The sequence below is a fragment of the Antechinus flavipes genome, chromosome 6 (genome assembly GCF_016432865.1).
Source record: "Antechinus flavipes isolate AdamAnt ecotype Samford, QLD, Australia chromosome 6, AdamAnt_v2, whole genome shotgun sequence".
Lineage (NCBI taxonomy): Eukaryota > Metazoa > Chordata > Mammalia > Dasyuromorphia > Dasyuridae > Antechinus > Antechinus flavipes.
The window spans coordinates 149,649,119-149,673,305 of record NC_067403.1 but is presented as its reverse complement, the minus strand read 5'-3'; the positions used below and the strand labels follow the sequence as shown (position 1 = coordinate 149,673,305).

Genomic DNA, 24,187 nt, shown 5'->3' with positions numbered 1-24,187 from the left:
CTGTAGGAGGATATATTTTGATGGAAGTGGATATCTTCAATAAAGAGAAGATCTAATTCAGTTCCAACTGATCAATGATGGACAGAATCAGCTACAGCCAGAGAAGGAACACTGGGAAATGAGTGTGAACTGTTTGCATTTTTGTTTTTCTTCTCAGGTTATTTTTACCTTCTGAATGGATTCTTCCTGTACAACAAGAGAACTGTTCAGTTCTGCACACATATATTGTATCTAGGATATACTATAACATATTTAACATGTATAAGACTGCCTGCCAACTAGTGGAGGGTATGCAGGGAGGGAAGGGAAAAGTTGGAACAGAAGTAAATAAAATGGATAATGTTGTAAAAAATTATCCATGCATATGTACTGTCAATAAAAAATTGTTAAAATAATAAAAAATAAAATATTTAAAAAAAAGAAAATTTAATTTGTAACCAGAAGCTTATATATTTCCTGGAAATGGCAGGAATGGCTATCCATGGCAGAAATTGGTTATAATTCTATAGCTCTGGATGGACTTATTTAGATCTTCTGCAATAAAAATGAGTGTTTGGGGTTTTTGGCTCAAATCTTGTTCCATTCATCCATACTTAGAGGAATCAGTTTTATTATCAGTGGATATTCCTTCTATTGATGCAGTTTCTATCCATATATCCCTCATCCTTTGTTATCCTTTCAATTCAATCAAATTTCATAAATATTTGTTATACCTATATGCCAGGCACTGTACTAAGCATGAAGATGCAAATATGAAAGAGAAAGATCTAGCCTCCAAAGAACTTCTCTTATAGGAGAGCACCTACCCAAGAGGTAGCTAGAAAAGGGATGAAAGAATTCTCATGAGTAACTACCTCTTGCTCAATTAAATTAAGACACAGAGTTCCAGATGGAAAGTGAAGTGAGTGCCAAAGTCCAGTTCTGCCTTGTCTAAAAGAAGGCTTTAGAAGTAGTGAAATGCTTTACTTTTTAGCTTGCTAATTTGAGGGGAGAGAAGGATGAGGCAGATGGCAGGTGCTGAGCATCTGAAGCGAGTTTAGCAGCACAATGAGAAGCTTTATCTTGGATGGACATCTTAATGCAAAGTGGAGACCCTTTCCTAGCCAATATCTAAAATCATTGTTCATAACCTGGATTCTTGTGCATTCTCTTGTGTCTCTAATGACCCTGAGATCTCCTGATAAAAGAGCAGTGACTCCCTTTTACAGACCTTATCTGAAAAAAGATTTAGAGGCTCTGAGAATATGTCAGTTCCTTCCTTTTTTTTCTCTTTCTCAACCCTGAAAACAGGCTTATAAGAAAAAATAATTTCTGAGGGTCAGAGGATTTAGGTAATCTAGTTCCCTCATTTTACAGAAGTAAAAACTGCAGCCCAGAGAAGATGAAGAACTTTTCAGGGTCAAATGAGCAGTAAGTGGTAACTAAATTGATCTTAAACTCTCTCTCTCTCTCTTGTTTTGTATAGTGATATCTGTAGATTCATACATAATATGGTAACAACAGTTTCCATGTATCGCTAATTTCTTCTTTATTTCATGATTTTATCTTCTGTTTAGTGCAATGTAAAGGGAGGCCTGAGTCTGAAAAACAGAGAAGCACGTTTTAAAAAGTTTGATCCAGGTAATCCAGGACCCGGATACTATGAACAGGCTTGTACTGGAGGCGTGGGGATGATAGATTGGAAGCTGAGCGATCCTAGACAACGCTATGATTTGGTATGCTTCTTTTTAAAATCATGATATTTAAGGCGGTGGTTCTTCTTGATTTTTTTTTTTCCTTTAAAAGAAGACAAACTGAGTAACGTGATTTATACTTTTGAAGCAAAAAGGAAAATTGGATAGATTGGAAGCTGTGCGATCCTAGACAATGCTATTATTAAATAGCGTCATATTATTAAACTGTTGTTTAAAAATTAAAATAGAAAATAAGGTAAAGTTAACACAGTGATAAAGTACTACACAAATACAATATTTATAACATCTATCTATGTATTTTCTATTTATTAATTTTGCACTTGAGTTATTTATATATTTTTTTCTTAGTTCTGGTTTTTAATGAGACCAGGTGGATAGTGATGCAAAATACAAATTTTAAATAAAAATTTAAATAAGCTTTGGAACACAATCCCCTTTCTGGGATGGAGAGAAGGAGGAAGACGTGTCAGTACTGTCATTCTTAGTAAACAAAAGATGACTACAGCTTTTACATATTAACTCTGTGTAGTTTCCACAGTTTGGGCCCATGATAGTGACAGTAGCAGCAGAGGCTGCAGCAACATCAGTGGCAACAGTGATCTTCTTGGCACTTCTTTTTCTTTCACATAGAAACTTGTCCTACATAAGGGTATTGTTCATTTCTCTTCTCATTGAAGATTTTGGATCTTTATTCCTTCTAGGATGAAAAAAGAAAGTTACTCTCTTTTCCGATACAAACAAATGGTTCCCAGGGGTCATCAGACATTGTCTCTAATGACCCCGCTACATATGCTTTATTTGGAATTATGTTAGGTGATTTTTGAAGCCCCATCCAATTTTTTAAAACTTTCATCTTTAATTGCTTATGTTTTATTATAACAAATAAAAACGGTTTTAAAAATTAATTTACATATCAAAAAACTTTGATATATGTAGTAACTAACATTTATGGTATATTACTTTTTTGGGATAACATGAATTTTATTCATGCCAAAGCATTTCAATTTCATGTCATCATAATTAAGTGTTATCATTTGTATTTGTTTCTATTGCTTATTTAACTAAGAATTCACTCTCAGCCATGAACGTAAAAATTATATGATTTAGTTCTCTTTTTATGGCATTATTTTGAATATTCAATTCGTGTATTCAATTTGAATTCATTAAGAATTATAGTGTAAAATGTTGGTTTAACCTTAATTTCTGCTTGACGGTTATATTTTCCCCAGAAGTTCTCGTCAACTATGGAGTTGTTACCTGTGATGACCGCGTATTTAAAATCAGCTGGAGTCAGGAATTCAGGTTAAGGGAAAAATCTTCAATCTTTATTCTCAGTAGAGGTGGAGAAGGATTGCGATAGCAATATAGGCAGCTGCGACAGGAAGCCAGCCAGCAGAGGTGAAGGGGGATTGCAGGTGAAAAGGAGATCAGAAGTGAAGGGTGGTCCCGATAGCAATGTGAGCAGCTGTGACAAGATGACAGCCAGCAGTCTCTCTTTCCACTTCCTTTTCCCCTCCCCTGCCTCCACCCACCAAAATCGTCATTTCCTATATAACACATTAGGACTTGCACAAAGAGTGGGCGGGGGCCATTCTTTCTCCAAGCTTATATATTAATAGAGTATAGTCCAATTACTATTTAGCCTCAGTGCTTGGGACCTCAGTGCATCAACTTGAGCCTCAGCCCATTACAATTCCTAGGTAATTTTGTTTTGGGATATATTGAAAAATGCATTATTCATTTAATTTAATCTTTATCTTGCTTGTTCCATTGTTTTACATTTCTTTTTTTAATCAGTTTCAAATGATATCGGTTTTTTTTTTTGATGATGAAAGTCTTGTATTTTAAGATATGTCTGCTGTAATGCTGATATGCTAACATCCTTTTCAGAAGATGAAGTTGGTAAAATGTACAAATAACTCACTCAGATTCTTTAAATTAAATCCACATATGGTAAAAAAAATACATAGGAACTTGTGACTTGGGAGGAAGGAAAAAATAAATTTCAGGCTCCATGCTACATGGAAACTTCATGCATGTTTCAGGAATACGTTTTTCAAAAAGAGAGTTGAGATGCATTAGACATAATTGAGAATCAAATGCCATCTTCTCCCATTGCAATTGCTTATATTCTTTTTAAAAAAAAATTTAAAAAATTAAATCTTTTTATTTTCAAAACATTTGCATGGATAATTTTCAACATTCACCCTTGCAAAACCTTCTGTTTCAAATTATTTCCCTTCTTTCCTCCTCCCCCACCCCAAGAGTCCAATAATCCAATATATGTTAAACATGTGTAATTCTTCTATACATATTTCCACAATTATCATGCTGCACAAGAAAAATCTGATCAAAAAGAAAAAAACTGAGAAGGAAAACAAAATACAAGCATGCACCTTCAAAAAGAGTAAAAATACTATGTTGTGATCCATACTCAGTCCCCACAGTTCTCTCTATGTGTGTAGATGGTTCTCTTCATCACAAGACCATTGGAACTAGTCTGAATCATCTCATTGTTGCAAGGAGTTATGTCCATCAGAATTGATCATCATATAATCTTGATGTTACCGTGTATAATGATCTCCTGGTTCTGCTCACTTCACTTAGCATCAGTTCATGTTAAGTCTCCCCACGCTTCTCTGAAATCAATCTCCTGCTGGTCATTTCATACAAAACAATAATGTTCCATAACATTCCTATACCAATTGATGGGCAGTTTCCAGTTTCTTGCCACTATAAAGAGGGCTGCCACAAACATTTTTGCACATGTACATCCCTTTCCCTCCTTTATGATCTCTTTGGGATATAAGCCCAATAGTAACACTGCTTGATCAAAAGGCATGCACAGTTTGATAACTTTTTGAGCATTGTTCCAAATTGCTCTCCAGAATGGTTGAATCAGTTCACAACTCCACCAACAATACATTGATGTCCCAGTTTTCCCTCATCTGCTTCAACATTTTTTCTGTCATCTTAGTCAATCTGAGAGGTGTGTAGTGGTATCTCAGAGTTGTCTTAATTTATATTTCTCTGATCAGTAGTGATTTAGAGCACTTTTTCATATGATTAAAAATGGTTTCAGTTTCTTCATCTGCAAATTGTCTGTTCATTTCCTTTGAATACATCAATTGGATAATGTCTTGAATTCTTTTAAATTTGAATCAATTCTCTCTCTATTTTAGAAATGAGGCCTTTATCAGAATCCTTGAAAATGGATGTAAATTTCCATCCCCACTCTCCCAGTTTATTGCTTCCCTTCTAATCTTGTCTGCATTGGTTTTCTTTATACAGAAACTTTTTTTTTCAATCCATAATGTACTTCAGTTCTTCTTCAGACACAAATTCCTTCCTCCTCCACAGATCTAAGAAATAGACTATACTTTGTTTTTCTAATTTGTTTATAATATCACTCCTTAAGTCTAAATCATGAACCCATTTTGACCTTAGCTTGGTATAGGGTGGTATAGGTGTGGGTCAGTGTCTATTTTCTACCATACTAATTTTCAATTTTCCCACCAATTTTTGTCAGTTAGTGAGTTCTTATCCCAGAAGCTGGAGTCTTTGGGTTTATCAAACACTAGATTAGTGTAATCATTGACTATTTATTGTATATTGGGAATCTAACCTATTCCACTGATTGACTACTACTTATTTTTTAGCCAGTATCAAATCATCCCTGTTTTCTTTTTTTTTCTTTTTAAAACTTTTTATTTTCAAAACATATGTATGGATAATTTGACAACATTGACCCTTGCATAGCCTTGTATTTCAGATTTTCTCCTCCTTCTCCCCACTCCCTCCCCTAGCTGGCAAGCAATTCAATATATGCTAAACATGTTAAAATATATGTTAAATCCAGTATGTATAAATATATTTATATAATTCTTTTGCTGCACAAGAAAAATCAGATAAAAAAGAAAGTATATGAGTAAGCAAATAAAATACAAGCAAACAACAACAAAAAGAGTGAGAATGTTATGTTGTGATCCACATTCATTTCCCACAGTCCTCTCTTTGGGTGTAGATGGCTCTCTTCATCATAAGATCATTGGAACTAGCATCAGTCATTTCATTGTTGGAAAGAATCACATCCATCAGAATTGATTATCATATAATATTGATGTTGCCATGTACAATGATCTCCTGGTTGTACTCATTTCACTTAGCATCAATTGATGTAAGTCTTTACAGGTCTCTCTACAATTGTTCTCCTGGTCATTTCTTAATAGAACAATAATATTCCATAGTATTCATATATCATTATTTATTCAATCATTCTCCAATTGATGGGCATCCACTCAGTTTCCAGTTTCTTGCCACTATGAAAAATGTGCAAATATTTTTGTACATGTGGGTCCCTTTCCTTCCTTTAAGATCTCTTTGGGATATAAGTCCAGAAGAAATTCTGCTGGATCAAAGATTATGCACAATTTGATAACTTTTTGAACATAGTTCCAAATTGCTCTCCAGAATGGTGGGATCCGTTCATAGTTCCACTAACAATGTGTTAGTATCCCAGTTTTCCCACATCCCCTCCAACATTTTTCATTGTCTTTTTCTGTCATCTTAGCCAATCTGAGAGATGTGTAGTGGTATCTCAGAGTTGTCTTAATTTGCATTTCTCTGATCAATAGTATCATCCCTATTTTCAAAGAGCTTGCAAATTCTTCTGATGGAATTTAGTATCTATATAAGTAAATTTAGTATCTATGTAGTAAAAGGTAATTTCAAAAGGAAGAAAGTGCTAAAACTTGGGAAGAACAGGATTTTTTTTGACTGTTTTCTTGACTCATCTAAACTTTTTGAGAGACAATATGGCTGTACTTGAGCCAAGAGGACTTGAGATCAATATCTATTAACTTTGTGAAATAAATAACTCCTTTATCCTCTCAGTGCTCTAGGCAACTGGGTAAATAAAAGTTACAGAAGTATACCTATCTTTGAGATCTCTGATCAGTTGAGGTACTAAAGAAATCTAGATAATCACTTCTCAAACCTAAGATGTATAGATAGTATTAAAAGAAAACAAAAGCCAGTTGATTTTTCTTTTTTCCTTTTTAAAATATGAAATCAATATGCCGTTTATATTCCTGAGTTTCAGTGCTGAGGGATCTGGAGTCCCAAAGTAGTTAGGATGTTCCTAGAAAGTGTTAGCCTCTTCAAGAGAAAATGAGATCATGCACATTGTCTCCCAAATTGGAGGTACAATAGGGGAGCCCAAGACATGATATGAGAGAGAAGAATATCTTTGCCTTTCTAGTAGTAAAATAGTTGCTTTTGTAACCACAATAATGTAAGTATAGTGCCTCAGTAGAATATCATAAGATATGATGCCTATATGGGTCTCCAAGGAAAAGTGGAACTCGTCATAGAGAAAAGTGAATTTCCCTTCTGGAGAAGGTTTGAATCTTAATACTTCTACATGCCTACATGTCTTTGGGGTAAAAATAAATTTTGCTAGAATTTTTGGTGGTTTGCTTTTTCCTTAACAAAGGAAAATCCAAACTATAGAGTATTGCTATGAATCTGAAGGACTGAGAGACCCTGGGAAAAAGTCTTCAAAGAGGGAAGAGTATCTGGACCCAGACATTCTTCCCCAGAGACTCCCATCTCCAGGACACTTGGACATGAAATCCATCTTTTTATACCTGCCTTGTGGGTGATGGTATTTTGCTAAAGATAGCTAAAAATAGCTTCCCTTTTCTTCTTTCTCCTTTCATTATCCCAATTTGATTATTGCTTTTCTAAAAGGTAGAGGACAAAAAGATGCTCTGTAAACCTGCTGCCAGATGAGAATGAAGTCTAGGTCAAATAGTCCGTCAAGAATAAGTGAAATCCATCCTCCAGAATGTGCTAAGGATTCTGACTGTAGACTTTGTGGGACTTTAGCTCACCAGAATTAGTCTCCCTTTATTCAGCCTATCAAATACATGTTTATATGTGTATGGGGAAACATAGTTGTACATGTGAACACACATGTATACATACATGCATGTGTATATACATACACATATAATATATGTAGATATCTTTAATCAAGAAGCCAGTAGCTGCAGGAAACACATACAGTTATATTGGAGACTGGAGGAGAGATAGGAAAAAAATGGTGAAAAATGACTGGAAATTGAATTTTTAGATAATACATTTTTTGAAGATATGATGGAGCACAGTTCTATTTGTATTAGAGCAACTGAAAAAGTGATGTCCTTTGTAGTCTTCTGTTAGTGATTATTTCATCCAAGAAGCATCACGTTGGATATAGATGCTGCTGTAATGTTGACTGAAGACCCAGGATCTTTGGACATTTTACACTCATAGTATGCCCTTTAGAACTAGAAACATTTCCCTCAGGATCAATACCCAGGTATTTATGATTAAACAAAGAAACACATAAGAGTAGAACAGCAAGGATTCTGCAATTTAAATCTTAGGTTTATCCCCGTGTAAATGTCTGTCACATGCTTACAGTGTGTGTGCTTTATCCCCAACCCTTCAAAGAAGTGGCTCAAACAGCCCAGAAATAATCTGCAGACAGGAAGAGAGAGAAGAGGGCAGGTTACTCCTTTTTAAAGATTACTGAGTCCGAGACTTTTCCTTCTCAGATACCAGTAAAAGCATTGCTTCATCATTTTAAAGTTTAAGGACCTTTAGCCTTGACTGAAACTTGTTCCAGGAATTCCTGGAAGTTTCCAAGGAACTCTGATTCCTACTCCCTAAAAATGGGAAGTAAAAAGGACCAGTTAACATGTGTAGAGGGCTGAAACTATTGAGTCAATGCACTTAGGTCAGGATTGCCAAGCTCGTGAGGCTAACTACCGATTGGACAATACTCTATGGGCATATGCTTGGACAATGGTCCTTTCTACTGTCCTGTGCTGGCTCAATGATTGGTTTATACAGAGGATTGTAGGAGGGACTAGAGGGTGGAGAAGATGAGCCAGAGTCACACTTGGCAGTAGATGAGGGAGAAGGCAGTGGCAGGGATTCTGCTTTCATCCTGTTCAATCCTGTGTCTAAGAAGCAAGAATAAAGACTGAGGACTTTTGTGTATCCTGACTCCGGCTGATTCTGAGGTATCCTGGGTCCTAGTGCGGTTGTCACAATTATGAGTTATGTTATAGATGTGAAGCTCCTCTTATTTCTGTGAGAAACTGGCAACTTGCAGAGTTTCTTGTACTTCAAGGAATAATGATGGAGATCTACTTGGTCACCAGACAAAAAGCTGTCTAGTATCTGTTAAAAGAAAAAGAGATAAGTTATGATGATTGTTGACATGTACTAAGGTAGCTAAATGTCAGTCTGACTTGAGCAGTAAGGCAGGTATGCTATCTGCCCTGGATTTGTATCTAGATTATGACAGCCTCCTGAGATTTAAAAAAAATCTAATGTTTGGTCATTCAGGTAGGGACAAATGATACCAACAGAAAGAACTTAGGAAGCAATAATGGAGGAGAATAAACTCTGGATAAGAAACTGAAGACAGCAGGAATACAACTGATATTGTCAACTTTGCTGCTGAAACTGCTTATTTCTGAAGAGAAAGGCAGATGAAGGTGTTAGGATATGGGTTTCTTATCAGAGAATTAAGAGCTAAAAAGGGCTTGAGAAATCATCTAGACCAACCTCTTCTTTCATAAATGAGGAAACTGAAGCCCAAGGATAGGCCGCTCAAGGTCAGGTAGCTAGTAACTAGTAATCCAGGATTAAAACCCAGCTTTTTAAATTCCAAATTCAGTGCTCTTTCTACTACATTACATTTCTATTACATTATTGTTGCTTTTCTAATCATGTGTAAGTGCATTTAATGGATGAAATTTTATAGACCTGAACCTTTTCAAATGTGTATGAGGGATTTATATTAAAGATGGAGGAAACAAGAGAAACCACACATGTATGGACATATAAAAATTTATATGCCCATCAGGTCAGATACCAAAAAAAAAAAAAACAGTAGGTACAAATAAAACGTTAGTGAAGAGTATCAATTTTCAGGAAGAGAAATATTATGTAATCTGTAGCCTCAGATGTCCATACCTAAATGAAGAAAGCATGGGCAATGGACAAAGTGAACCAGAGATTTTAATTTAAAGAAGCTAATATGTTGAAATAAACTTGTTTGTGAATTTTGATACGCCTTTAAAAAAATAATAAATTAGCTAGATTAGATTAAAGAGGTAATGGCATAACATTGCATATTAAAAACAAAATTTCATGAGGAAATATAAGGACAAATGGGAGAAACCTTGGCTGAAATCATGTAAGTGAGAATCAGTGGAATATGGTAGAGGGAGTATTACTTTCACCTATGAAACAAGTAATGGATGGTGAATTTTTGAAATTGATCACAAAGTTAAAATGGAAGCATGATATAGTAGTTGTGGGGGATTTAATTATCAGAAAATGTGTTGGAGGTAATAAATTCTAGGAATGCCTTGATATGTTCCTTCATTAAAAGATGGCTAAAACAAGGGAATCTACTATTCTGGACCTCTTTATGACTAATCAGAAGAAACTGGTTACTGAAACTGGTTCTGAACAAGAAGTAACGGTGTGGTTGAACCAATATATAGTAGAGTTCCCTACCATGTAGACTATTCTAGTTTTTCCCTAACATTCAAAGAAAGTTTTTGGACTTGGTTGTTGAGGCAGTTGAGGAGAAGTGACTTGCCTAGGATCATACAACTAGTTAGCATCTGACGTGAATATGAACTCAGTTCTTCTTGCTTCTAGGACTAGTATTTTTTCCACTGTACCACTTAGCATTCCCAAGGAGAGATAATTTAAGAATAATTGTTCCACCTGAAAGGCATGACCAAAAAAGGAACTTATACATAATATTCAAGAAACCATGAAAGTATTCAGATCTCTTAAAACCAGAGGAAAAAGTGAAAAAGATAAAGAATCCATAAATTATCTTCTGAAAGAAAACTCTTGAAATCTCCCAGGAATACCTTAGCCAAAATAGAGAGTTTCCAGGTTAAGGTAAAAATACTGCTTGCCAGAAAGGAACAGTTCAAATACTGATTTGCTACATTCAGATTTATACATGATTTAGCAGTCACCATAATAAAGGAATGGAGAACCGGGAATATGTTAGCCCCCAAGGCAAAAGATATAAGCTTATAATGAAGAATAATTTTCAACAATACAATGTAATCATGTGGGATAAAATGTACCTTTAATGAAACAGAGGACTTTCAGGCTTTTTGGATAGAAGATACAATGCTGAGTCTGGAATTAGGAGTTCAAATCTGGCCTCAGACATTTAATAGCTGCACAAACCCTCTAAAGTTTGGTACAGTGCACCTCTATTCAGAAAACAGAGTCCTACTTTTAACAAAGTGTTAAAAGCTGAGTAATAGACTAGGAAAATAAGCAGAAACAAAAAAAAAGTTTCTGACCATTGAAAGAGTGACAAAGAAGATCAAAACACATGCTGAGAAGATAGCAAAGTCAAAGCTTGCGTCCAAAGCCTCCAAGAAAAGTAAAAATTGGACTCAGGCCATGAACGAGCTTAAAAAGGATTTTGAAAAACAAGGAAGAGAGAGAGAGGAAAGAATTGAGAGCTGCGAAAGGAAATACAAAAAGCTAATGAGAAGAATGCTTTAAAAAGCAAAATTGTCCATTTGGGAAAGGAAGTACAAAAGCTTACTGAGGAAAATAATTCCTTAAAAAATAGAATTGAGCAAATGGAAGCTAATGACTTTATGAGAAATCAAGATACAGTAAAGCAAAACAAAAAAATAGAAAAAAAATGAAATATCTCATTGGAAAAAAAACTGACTTGGAAAATAGATCCAGGAGAGATAATTTTAAAATTATTGCTCTGCCAGAAGCTCATGATAAAAAACAAAACAAAACACCTTTTGGGATTAAGTCCCATCTGTTTACATTTCTATATGGGAGGATATTTGTAATTCATTGGAACATTTTTATTACAGAAATTAGAATAAGAATATATATAGCAGAGGGCATGGGTATAAGTTGAATACGAAGGGGTAGTATCTTTAAAAAAAAAAAGATGAAATTAAGGAATGAGAGAGGAATGTACTGAGAGAAAGGAAAAGGGAGAAGTGGAATGATGCAAATTATCTGCCATAAAAAAAGAAGCAAGAAAAAAGCTTTTACAATGGAGGGGAAGAGGGGGAGAAGAAGGAGAGTGAACCTTATTCTCATCAGAATTTGCTCAAATAAGAAATCCAGAGTAGGAACTGTTTGTGTATAAATACAGATTTAAGCTATTTCTCTATTTCTTTATTTTCAACTTAATTTTTCTTGAGGGTTTTTATTTTCATGAGGGTGGGAAATGTATATTTTATTTCACAACTTGATTTTTATGGAAATGTTTTGTATAACTTCACATATGGTTTCTTAATTGTGGGTTGGGATAAGGGAGAGAACCTAGAATTCAAAAATCTTAAAAACAAATGTTTAAAAAATTGTTTTGAATGTAACTGAGGAAAATTTTAAATACTTAAAAAAAAAGTTGGGGTAGGAAACAATAGAATAAGATGAAAGGAAATACACATTGAACATCATTGTGAAAGTGAATAGGATTAGTTCACTCATAAAAGAAAATAGGGTCATAGAAGTGGGATTAAAAAGCAGAATCCAAGCATAAGTTGTAACAAGGTGTTAATTGATGGAGATAATGGTTCTCTAGTATACATATACTTAGTGCTTAGCATGGTGATATAAAGGTTTTCTAAATTCACACATAATCAGTATGCTGTAATAATGTAATTACAATAAGATATATAAGGGCTAAGAAGGACTAGAAGATGGACATTCTGTCTTTGACCTGCCTTGTGGTGGCTTTCATGCCTCCTGCATTAAGATCAAGACTTGACTAGAATAAAGAATCTAGACTCTATTCTTGACCATTCTCATGGTGTCTGTCTTGCTGAGACCAAGGCCCTTCTGGAAAACATCCAGAAAGCTAACCTGGACATTAGAGGAAATATGTTTAAAAATATAAAGATTTACATAAATTTAAAATTAGTGGCTAGAGTAAAATTTATTATTCTTTTCTTTGCAGAGAAAAATTTCTCCATGTTCCTTTTCTTTCTTTTTTAAAATTAAAGCTTTTTATTTACAAAGCATATTCATGGGTAATTTTTCCAACATTGACCCTTGCAAAACCTTTTGTTCCAAATTTTCCCCTCTTTCCCCCTAGCCCCTCTTCTAGCTGGCAGGTAGTCCAATATATGTTAATTATATGTTGAAATACATGTTAGATCCAATATGTGTATACATATTTATACAGTTATCTTGTTGCACAAGAAAAATCAGATCAAGAAGGAAGAAAAAGAAAATAAAAGGCAAGGAAATAATAGAAAGAATGAGAATGCTATGTTGGGTTCCATACTCACTTCCCACAATTCTTTCACTGGGTGTAGATGGCTCTCTTTGTCACTGAACAAGTAGAACTGGTTTGAATCATCTCACTGTTGAAGAGAGGCATGTCTATCAGAATTGATCATCGTATAGTCTTGTTGTTGCTGTGTATAATGACCTTCTAATTCTGCTCATTTCATTTAGCATTAGTTCATGTAAGTCTCTCCAGGTCTCTCTGAAATCATCCTGCTGGTAGTTTCTTACAGAGCAATAATATTCCATAACATTCATATACCATAATTTATTCAAGCCATTCTTTAATTGATGAGCATTCACTCAGTTTCTAGTTTTTTAATGCTTATAGTCTTTAAGTCTCTCTTTTCTAGGCATTTCCAGTACATTGTAATTATAGCCTAAGTTTTGATTGGTTGGTTCATCAGGATAATACACAAAGGTAGAACAAAATAGTTAATTGACAATTAAATAACAAATATTAGGACCATGAGAAGTAATATGCTGTACTGAAAGTTTCTTGGATTTAAAGCTAGAAGATCTTTGTTTAAATACCAGATCTGTTATATGCTATTTGGATGAATCATTTAATCTTTCCAAACTTTGGTTTAATTATTTGTAAGATGAACAGTTTCTGTCTAGAGATTCTCTTAAGTGTTTTCTAACTCTAAATTCTATAATAGTAAGTCATAGCAATAGATGAACTGGATCTCAGACTATTAAAAGAACTGACATGTGATTACTAAGCTTCTCTTAGTAATCTTTGAAAACTAATGAAGAATGAAAGAGGTGTTAAGGGCCTGAAGATAGATTTATTTCCTGATCGAAAAAAAGTGATTGTCTTCAACTCATAGAACTGATTTTTATTTTGATTCCTGGGAAGATATCCAAAATGTTGATAATATGTTCTGTTGAATGACTTACCATCATTGAATTCCTCCTTTCATGATGAATTTTGAGTTCTGAAGTTAATTCTTGGTCTTCCAGTAGGTTTCAGTAAATTTTATTCTTCATCTCCCATATTGTCTACCATTTATTTTATTTATTCACATGCTGAAAGATTATTAATTTTAAAATCACTTTTACAGAAAACTTCAAAAAGATTTAACGTCTTCAAAAATGTGTACGCACCTTCCATTCCTTCCCCTGGGCAGTCACATGGTTATAATATAAAAGAAGATGGCTCCATATTAAAACAAAGTCCACCTCCTTTGGATAAAACACTGGGTCCAGCATTCTACAAACCATTGTTCGTAAGTATTTTACAAAATATTTTAAGTGTATACTTAAAAGAGTACATATAGATTTATTTAATTTTCAGTGTAGAAAAGTTAATTGTGTAAGTTAAAGTAACTTAACTGAACGATGAGAGTTTAAATACTGATCTAACCTATACTTTTGTTTAAATTACTGTTTCAGGCATTTGTTATTTATTCATTTGTTCAGTTGTGTCTTGACTCTTCATCACTCCATTGACCACAGCATGCCAGTCTTTTCTCTTCTTCACTATCTCCTGAAGGTTATTTAATCTCATGTTCATTACTTCCATGACATTATCTATCTCTGCCCTACAGTCCCCTTCTCCTTTTGTTTTTATAATTTCCCAATATCTCAGTCTTTTCCAATGAGTCCTTTATCTCATTATGTGGAAAAATATTTAAACTTTAGCTTCAGTATTTGTCCTTCAGTGAGTAGTCTAAATGAAATGGTTTTATTTTATTTTATTTCTTTTATTTATTGCCTGACTTAATCTCCTTCTTATCCCTTGGAATCTTAAAAGTCTTCTCCAGCACCACAATTTGAAAGTATCAGTTCTGTGACACTCAGTTTTCTCTATAGTCCAACTCTCACACCATACATTACAATGAGAAAACCCATAGCTTTTATCATATGGAACTTTGTCGGTAAGGAGATATTTCTAATTTTTAGTATGCTGATCAGATTTACCATAGATTTGTTTTCAAGCAGCAAGTATCATTTAATTTCATAGCAGCAGTCATAATGTCTCAAATAAAATTTTGGAGTAACAGAGCAAAAAAAAGTCAGGAGTGAGACTTTTTTTGTGGCCTCCAAAACCTTAAGAGCTTGTCAGAAAAAGTCTGTGAGAGAAGGGTAAAGACCTCTCTGGAACTCACACATGCTGCTGTGGATACAACAGCTGTAACAGTTGACTTAGGATGGAGAGGAGTGCTAGCTTTTGCAATTGGAAGGCATATTCCTGGGTAAAGACCAACAGGCCACAATAGCAATGACCATATCTCTCCCAGAATCACACCGCTCTAGAAACAACAAAAACTTGCAGATCTCTATAACCAGCTCTGAAAATAGCAGCATACAGTCTGAATCTTTGAACAGTGTTCCTCACCTCCTTTCCCCAATGAATAGAGTCCAGCTTTAACAGAAAGTTTAGTCAAGAAATAGACTGGAAATAAGCAAACAACAAAAAAATTTGACTATAAAAAACTGCTATGGTGGCAGGGAAGACAAAAGCATGAATTCAGAAGAACAAAATAATGTGAAAATGGTTACCAAAAAAAATTTAAAGAAATATATTAAATGGACAGACTCAAATCCAACAAGAATTCCTGAAAAATTAAAAGAAAAAAATGAGAACTAGAGGAAAAATTGGGAAAAGAAATCAGAATAAGTAAGAAAATAGGGAAAGGAAAAAGAAGCACAAAATATTGAAAAGAACAATACTTTAAAAAGCAGAATTGGCCAAATGGTAAAAAACAAAAAAAAAATCCACTGAAAGGAACTCCTTAAAAAGTGAATTGACTCAATGGAAAAGGAGGTACAATAGAGAGTCTATTAGAGAGAAATAAAAGAATTACCTTGCTATAGTTAGAGCCTTGTTTATAGTGAATCCTGTTGGAGGGTTGCATGACTTCTTTTAGCACCGTTGAGCAGCAGTAAGTAAGAGCAGAAGAAAAGAATGATGTGAATAGTTTACAGATGTGAGTTTCAGTTTAAATAGTAGAATTCAATTCAATTTGGTTTAGCAAGCAAATCTTGAAAGCCTGTCATGTACAGTCATTGTTGGATATTGAACTTTAAAATGTATCTGCTAAATATATTTATGTGCTAGAAGCAGTCTTGAATCAGAGGATAAATATTAAGACCATCTAATGAATCTGATGCTAAATTTTCATTCAGTTTAATTTGTAAATAAAAATGTTGTGTATTTATATTTGTTGTCTTATATGGATTTTGATTTAAAATTCTTGAGATTTTGTTTGTACCAGTCTAGAGAAATATTCAGAATCTCCTTTTCACTGAATGATTTTAAGGTTTGGAATGCCATTAGAGTTTTGACACTGACATATTTACCTAAGATAATATTTAAAGAGTTCGATATGTGTTGCCTTACTGAAAAGCAGTTCATTAGATCCTGAATTAATGTACTGTGGGACTTTCAATTCTTCACACAAAATCTGTTTAAAAGCCTAATTATCCATAGTGTAAGAATAAAATTCCACAGCACCTTCTTTATTCATTTTATTGTCAATAGTAGTAATTATTAGTAATTCTTCAAATTATGTTAATTGCTCACTTATGCAACCCCTTGCTGAGTTTGCTTTAAATTGTTTTATTTGTTAATGACATACCAAATCAACAATGACCTTGAAGCTGATATTGACAAAATTTTTTACTATAAAGATATTGGTGATTTAATTATTAAAATCACATTTATTTATTTTTAATTTTATGTTTGGATTTTAAAAAAATTTTGCTGTCATTGTAGATAGGATATTTTACTTAAAAATATGGGCTAATGAGTTATTAAGCAGGTGTAAATTTATATTGTTTTCAATTCATCATTTTACTTCAAGGTTTTATATATTTCAAAGATATACAAAGAACTTATTCAAATTTGTAAGAAGAGCTATCCTCCTATTGATAAGTGGTCAAGTAATATAAATATGTAAAATGTAAATGCCATTGTGAGGTTATACCTCACATTTATTTATCAAACTGGCAAAAATCTCAAAGGAGGAAAAGAACAAATGTTGCAAAGTGTTGTAGGAAAGAGTTACTCTTTTTTAATGGAGTGGTGAATTAATTAGGTCATTCTGAAAAGCAATTTCAAATTATACCCTCCAAATTAATACATTATGCATATCCTTTGACCTTAAAATACTAAGCTGATGCTCCAAAAAGATTAAGAAAATAGAGGGTCCTATATGTATGAAATGTTTATAGCAGCTCTTTTTGTCGGGTCAAAAAGCTGGAAACTAAAGAAATGCCCATTAATTAGAGAAATGTTAAATAACTAATAATATATGAATATACTTTTGTTCTGTAAGAGGTGGTTAAAGAGGTGATTTCAGAGAATCCTGGAAAGACTTGTATGAATTGATGCAGAATGAAGTGAATATAATCAGAACAAAATTTTACATAATAACAACGTTGCAAAACCAAAAAAAATTGAAAGACTTTGAAATTATCATTCATGATTTCAGAGGTTTGATGACATCTTCTGGCAGATATGATAGAAAAATATACAGAATAAGACACATATATTTGGATCTGGCCAACATGGGCATTTGTTTTGCTTGACATGAATATTTATACGGGTTTTGTTTTTTCTTTTGGTGAGGGAGGAGAGGTAGGAAAGAGAAAAAAAATAAATGCTTAATACTTAAAAAAGGTAAGTTAGCAATTTCAAAATAGCTTAGCGATCAGAATAAAACTAAGACTCATAAGCCATTACCAATGTTTACTTTTATTAAAGAAGAGCACATAATAGATCAAAGCAAAAGATGCTTAATCAAGTAGCATAGAAAATTAAATGATGAAGAAAGATTCCTGAGTATAAATCCAGTCAGTTAGAAAGATATTTAAGTACTGACTGTTAGGTTTTGGGAATATAAATCCCTTAATTGAAAGATAAAATAATTTTGAATTTTAAAGAATTGATATTTATTCATATTTCTAAACTGAGTTTTCTACTGCTTTGGATGAAGAAAAGTCTTTACCTTTGTGTGATTGAGGAATCTTTCTTTTGTTTTTTAGGATGCTTCTGATTCAACTTCGAAATATAAAGGAGTACATTTTGGCAACCTGTCAGGAAGACGGGATTTACCAATACTGGAAGGCCCTGGGCCTGGGGAGTATGATATACTTCAGTAAGTAAACTGGAGTAGTAATTTCAGTTTAGCTGTTTATTATAGAAACTTTATATTATAACAGTTTATTATAGAAGGCCACTAATCTAGCTCCTTGATTGTTTGGTTATGAAACAAATTATAGAAATCAAATGACTCATGGGAGGTAAATAGAGCCCTTTTAAGAAAGAGAGAATTTAAAAGATTAAAAAAATAGAACATTAGAAATAGGAATTAAAATTTACTTTTAGAATTACTTTTGGTTGTAGAGTACACAGGGTTGAATGATGATGTTTGTTATTCTGGAAAGTCATAACACATTAAAGAAATTTAAAGAGTACTTAGATTTTTCAGGATTGCTGAAACGTTGCATAGAATCTTTACTGTCTGTTTAGTCGTTCTTTACAATTTGTTAGAAATGGATAACATCATCTTTTAGAAAAATTCAGTTTATTAGCTGCTACTCCTTTTGTCAAACAAACTTGTCCTAGTTGTGCAGTTGGATTTAGCAGAGTAAGCCTTAGTTAAAACAAAGATCACAAGAATAAATTAAGAATAAAGGTAAAAATAAAGAGATTTATACTCTGTGTATTATGATAGTTTTAAACAGCCTGTTTAAAAAAAACTATTGGCTTAGGGAAATGGAATATGGATCAAATCAAAATCACTGACTCTGATGATCATGTTTTCAAGGAAATTTTTACTGATATAAAGTAGCTGAAAAAATAAGTGACAAAAGAGCCCAGTAACCATCTCAATAAGCAGATACTTGGATTCATTGTTTTGGGGAGAATAGAGAAGCAAGGAAACAGACATTTTCAGTGCCAGACACTGTGTGCTAAGTGCTTTATAAATATCATATTTGATCCTAAATACAACTATGGGAGGAAGGTGTTGTTATGATCCTTATTTTACCATAGAAGAAACTGAAGCAAACAGGAGGTCAGTAACTTGTCAGATCATATAGCTGGTGACTATCTGAGGCTGGAATAGAATTTAGGTCTTCCTGACTCCAGATCCAATGCTCTATCCAATTGCTGCCTCTCTGAAGAAATAGAAGCCGAGCAGCAGAAGTGTAGAATATGTTACTTTATGAAACACTGCAAAGAAGAATGGAAAATTATTAAGTAGGTAAACAGTTCTGAAGCCTGAACAAGAGAATGAAAATGAACGAGAAAATGAAAATCACAGCAATCTGAGAAGTTGAGACCCTTATCAACTGGTTCTTTCCTTATCTAGGGCTACCAGATTCCCATCTCATATTTCCCTGTGATTCAGAGTCTCTGGCGGCTGAGGCACACAGCTCTTGAAGCTCTCATCACAGTGCAGTGCAATCATACACTTTTCTTTACTTCCCTCTCTCTGTTTTTTTCAATTTTTTTTTCTGTTTGTGACACCACTATATTATCTCATATACCTTTCCTAGCCTTCTCCTTGAGAGTCATTCCATATGACAAATAGTATTTTTTAAAGAGGAAAAAAATTGTTAGCACAACTGATCAATATATTGAAAAAGTCTGATAATATGTCCAATGTTTGACACATGTGAAGATAGCTCTATGAAAGAGTAGTTTGGTGGGGGTGGGGAGGCATTTTCACATATCATTTCATTTAAGTCTCACTTGATTTTTATACTTTTGTTACATTTACTTTAATTTTTTGGTATCTGGTTTCATTGTTTTATTACTCTTGTATGTGTGTTTGTACATAGATGTGTATCTATATGTGCATACATATATATATTTGCTTTTTATTTTACTCTATTAGTTCATGTAGATCTTTCTATGATCTAATGATTCCACACATTGCTTACTGCATAGTAAATATTTCATTGTTTTTATGTACCACAATTTGTTTAGCCATTTCTCAATTCATGGGCATGTACTTTGTTTCCAATTCTTAGCTATCATAAAAAGTGCTGCTATAAATATTTTGGAGTGTATGGGGATTTTTTTTCCTTATATATGGCTTTCTTGAGGTACAAGTGCAGAAATGGAGTCTCTGGTTCAAAGGTATAGGCATTTTAGCCATTTTATTTGCATAGTTCTGAATTATTTCCCAGAATTTTTTTTTTATACACTATTTCATAGCACTACTAGTAATGTTACTGGTTTTTTTTTTTTTTTGTCATTTTTGCCAATTTATAAAGTGTGAAGTGAAATTTGGGTGTTGTTTTGATTTAAATGTTTTATTTTTTAGTAATTTGAAGTATTTTTTCAGGTATTTCTGAAAATTTTGCATTTCTTTTCAGAATCATTTATTCATATCCCTTGATTATTTATGGAGAATAGTTATTTGGCTTCTGTATATTTATTAATCATTTATGTATTTTAATATTAAATCCTTATTAGAGAAATTTTATACAAAAACTTTTTCCTCCATTCAGCCACTTCTCTTATTAATTTTTGTGCAGAAACTTTTCATTTTCAAGTAAATTAAAGTTATCTAATTTTTGTAGTTACCACTAGCTCTTTTTCCTTAAGAATATATTTCATATTCATGGCCATGAAAGGTAAATGATTTTTTTATTTTCTAATATTTTTAAAGTATGATCTTAAGTTTTAAATATTCTTTTAGAATGTGTTGTGGAATATGATATGAAGTGTTTGGTCTAAGTCTAATGTCTACTTTTCAGTTTTTTTGGCACTTGCTATCAAATAGGGAGTTTTCCTTTAGGTAATTTATATTTTCCATTTTTATCAAAATCTGGTTTATTAAGTTCTATTGTTTCTAATTCTCCCTTCTCTAGTTTGTTCTGTCGATATATCTGGGTCTGTATTCTTTAACAGATACCAGGTGTTTTTGATAACTTTTGCTTTATAATATAATTTGAGATCTGTAAGCATCGTTTTTCCTTTGTCCTTACTTTCTCCTCATTTCCCTTGTTATTATAGATTTTTTTGTTTTTTTAAAATGAATTTTGTTAATGTTTTATCAAGCCCTATAGAGTAGTATTAACATAGCATTAAAAATGTTAATTACTTTTGGTAGCATTGTCAAGCACTGAATATTCTTTCCTTTATTTAGGTTGTTCTTTATTTTTTAAAGGAGTGCTTTGTAATTGAACCTATGCAAGTCTTTTATGTGCTTTGGGAGATTTATCCTCATATATTTTATGCATTTTGTAGTTATTTAGAATGGAATTTCCCTTTATATTATTGCTTCTTTGTTGTTTTTATATAGAAATGCTGTTGATTTTTGAAGATTTATTGTGAGGATTTTATTTGAGGACATTTGCTAAAGCTTTTCATTTTCTCAATATATTTATTAATTCCTTGGGGTTTTCTTGTCAAAACAGTCACTTTAGCAGCATATAGGGTTAGTTTTTATTTCCATTTTATCTCTTTAATTCCTTTGTCTTATCCCATTGCTATTGATTTTCCAGTACTACACCACATAATAGTGAGGATAATGAACAATCTTGCTTCACTCTCATATTTATTGGAAAAGAGTTTCTAATTTATCTCCATTGCATATGGTACATGCTTTTGATACTAGATAGATGAAAAAGTTTTGTCTATAACTATTCTTTGTAAATCTTTGTAAAATTTTTAGTATAAAAGAATATTGTATTTTGTCAGTGGCTTTTTTGCATCCTTTCAGATGATCATGTGGTTTTGTGTGTTTTTGTTTTTAATATGCTTTATTATATTGATTATTTTCTTAATATTGAATCATCCTTGTATTGTTGATTGACCAGAAATACAACTTGATTATAATGAATGATTTTGAGTCAATTATATTTTGGTCTGTAGTTTTCTTTCTGCATTTTATCTTTCCCTGGTTTAAGTATTACGATATATATATAATAAAGAAGATATTAGTGGGGTTCTTTATCAGTAATTTAGAATAATTTGTTAGCATAGAATTATAAGGATATAATTTCACCCTGATAACTGCTTTAGGTACGTTCCAGAAATTCTGGTTATTTTGTTTCATCATCATTTTTTTTTTTTTACATAGTTACTTATTGCTTCTTTTATTTGTTTTTTGAAACACTCATTATTTAAGATTTCATTGGTAAATCTCTATTTGACTATATATTTTGTTTTTGGTTGCTGAACCAATTCTGTTCTTATTGCATTATGGTCTATAGTGTATTGAGTATTTTTGCATTTCTTACATTTCCTTATAATACCTCTGTGCCCTAATATATGTTCAATTTTTACAAAAACTGCAGAGAAGCATGCATATTCTTTTGCTGTTCCATTTAGAAGATAATATTTGTCTTAACTCTAGAGCTAAAGAAATCTGTTTAATCCCATATTTTCTCTTTTGTTTTTCTTTCTATTGGGCTTATTCAAAACCAAGAGAGGGGAATTAAAGCCATTTTTATGTTAAGTTGTCACCTTTCTGTTATTGTATTTTCTTTAATATTAGATAATGTTTCATTAGTTAATTTGAATACTCATTTGGTATATGTACATTTGATGTATAAGTTATAATATAATAATATAATATATTATGATATAATATAAATTAATTTATTTTCTGTGCTTCCTTTTAGCATAACACTTTCCTTATTTATTATCCCTTTTTACTTTTTGAATGTTTTTGCCTTGTCTGCTGGCATGTTGGCAACTCTTATTTTTTTGCATTCACTTCACTTGATGTATAAGAATTTTTTCTCTCAGTTTTATTTTGTATATGTTTTTGCTTTTTAAACTTATTTTTTTATAAGCAACAGATTGCACAATTTTATTTTCTTATGCAGTCTGTTATTTTTTCTTTTTATTGGATTAATATATTAGAATTTAAATTTATAAGAATTATTTATCTCTAAAATTTCTCCATTTGTCTCCAAAATAGTTTTTTAGAAGTTGTAATCCTCTCCTTCTATGAACACAGCATTATGATACTTAAGCTATCTTAATCACTTTAAAATATTGACACTTTTCCCACGGTCTCTTTTCTTCCCCTCTTCCCTGATCCCATCTTCTTATTTGTCACCCCTTTTTCTTTAGGGTTTTGTTTATTAGTTTCTTGCTTTTATCTAGTTATATATTTCTTCCTCCTTTTTTTCTTTTTCTTTTCTTTTTTTAACCTCCTAGTCAAGTACATAACTCCCGTCATCTCTTTTTCAGCTAGTCCTATTCCTTAGTTTTAAAATTTCATTCTTTTATGCCCTTTTCTAAATAGGATTTTTCTTATTTTATTATACAACTTCTTTTTCTGTTTCAATCTTTCATTTTTTATTTCATCTGGTCTCACTAGAGTTTTTTCTGTCTTCTTCATACAGTGAAAACTTCCAAGGTATCTGTTCTGGGATCTATTTTCTAGGCTTTCTGCCAACTTCCTCATTGGGCATATCCCATGGATAAACCTTTTCCACTGTGCTTCACTCTAAGAATCATGCTGATTATTGCAGGTGCCAGAGAAGACAATACCACTTGGTAAATCATCTTCTTTTCCTCAACTCACCTCTTTTACTCTCCTCCAGTCTATTCATGTTTATTCTCTCTTGCCCTTGCTCTTGCTTCTACAAGGCAATTGAGGGTTGAGTGACTTGCCCAATGTCACAAAACTGGTAAGTATTAAGTGTCTGAAGCTGGATTTGAAGTCAGGTTCTCCTGACTCTAGGGCGAGTATTCTATTCACTATCCCATCTAATTGCCCTAACATGCTCTCTAATTGATGGTTTTCCCTCCACATTTACCTAGAAATCTCCTTGTTTGGATGCTTTTTCACTCTTCTAAGAATCAGTTGCCCCAAGGGCAAGCAGATTTGTCAGACACCATATCCCCCAGGCCTCATCCAGTGTAAGGTCCTCATCCCAAACCTGTAGGAGCACTTATCAGTAGAACACTCTCCTATCTCCAAAATAAGACTTTCCTTTCTTCCTCTTTTCAATCTTTCCCCTCCTCCTCAGTTACTCCTCTACAGGCTCTTCTCTTTCTGAGACAGAAGTCACCTTCCCTTCATTACTAGTTCTTGATTTGATTCCAGTACATCACACACTCCTTTTTTAATCTTACTGTCATTCCTTTCTTTCATGTAGCCTTCTATGTTGTAGTATAGAGCCACAAAAAAGCATTC

At 32.9% G+C, this 24,187-nt stretch overlaps 1 protein-coding gene across 2 annotated transcripts in view; it reads left to right on the top strand.

Moving 5' to 3' along the window:
* Window positions 1-24,187, top strand: part of STPG2 (sperm tail PG-rich repeat containing 2) — a 686,155-nt gene that overhangs the window by 23,895 nt on the left and 638,073 nt on the right. For both annotated transcript variants that reach the window (XM_051967542.1, XM_051967543.1), the window contains exons 3-5: window positions 1,557-1,715; window positions 14,132-14,296; window positions 18,060-18,172. In XM_051967542.1, coding sequence (XP_051823502.1) covers window positions 1,557-1,715; window positions 14,132-14,296; window positions 18,060-18,172 — 437 coding nt within the window. The remainder of the gene's footprint in view (window positions 1-1,556; window positions 1,716-14,131; window positions 14,297-18,059; window positions 18,173-24,187) is intronic.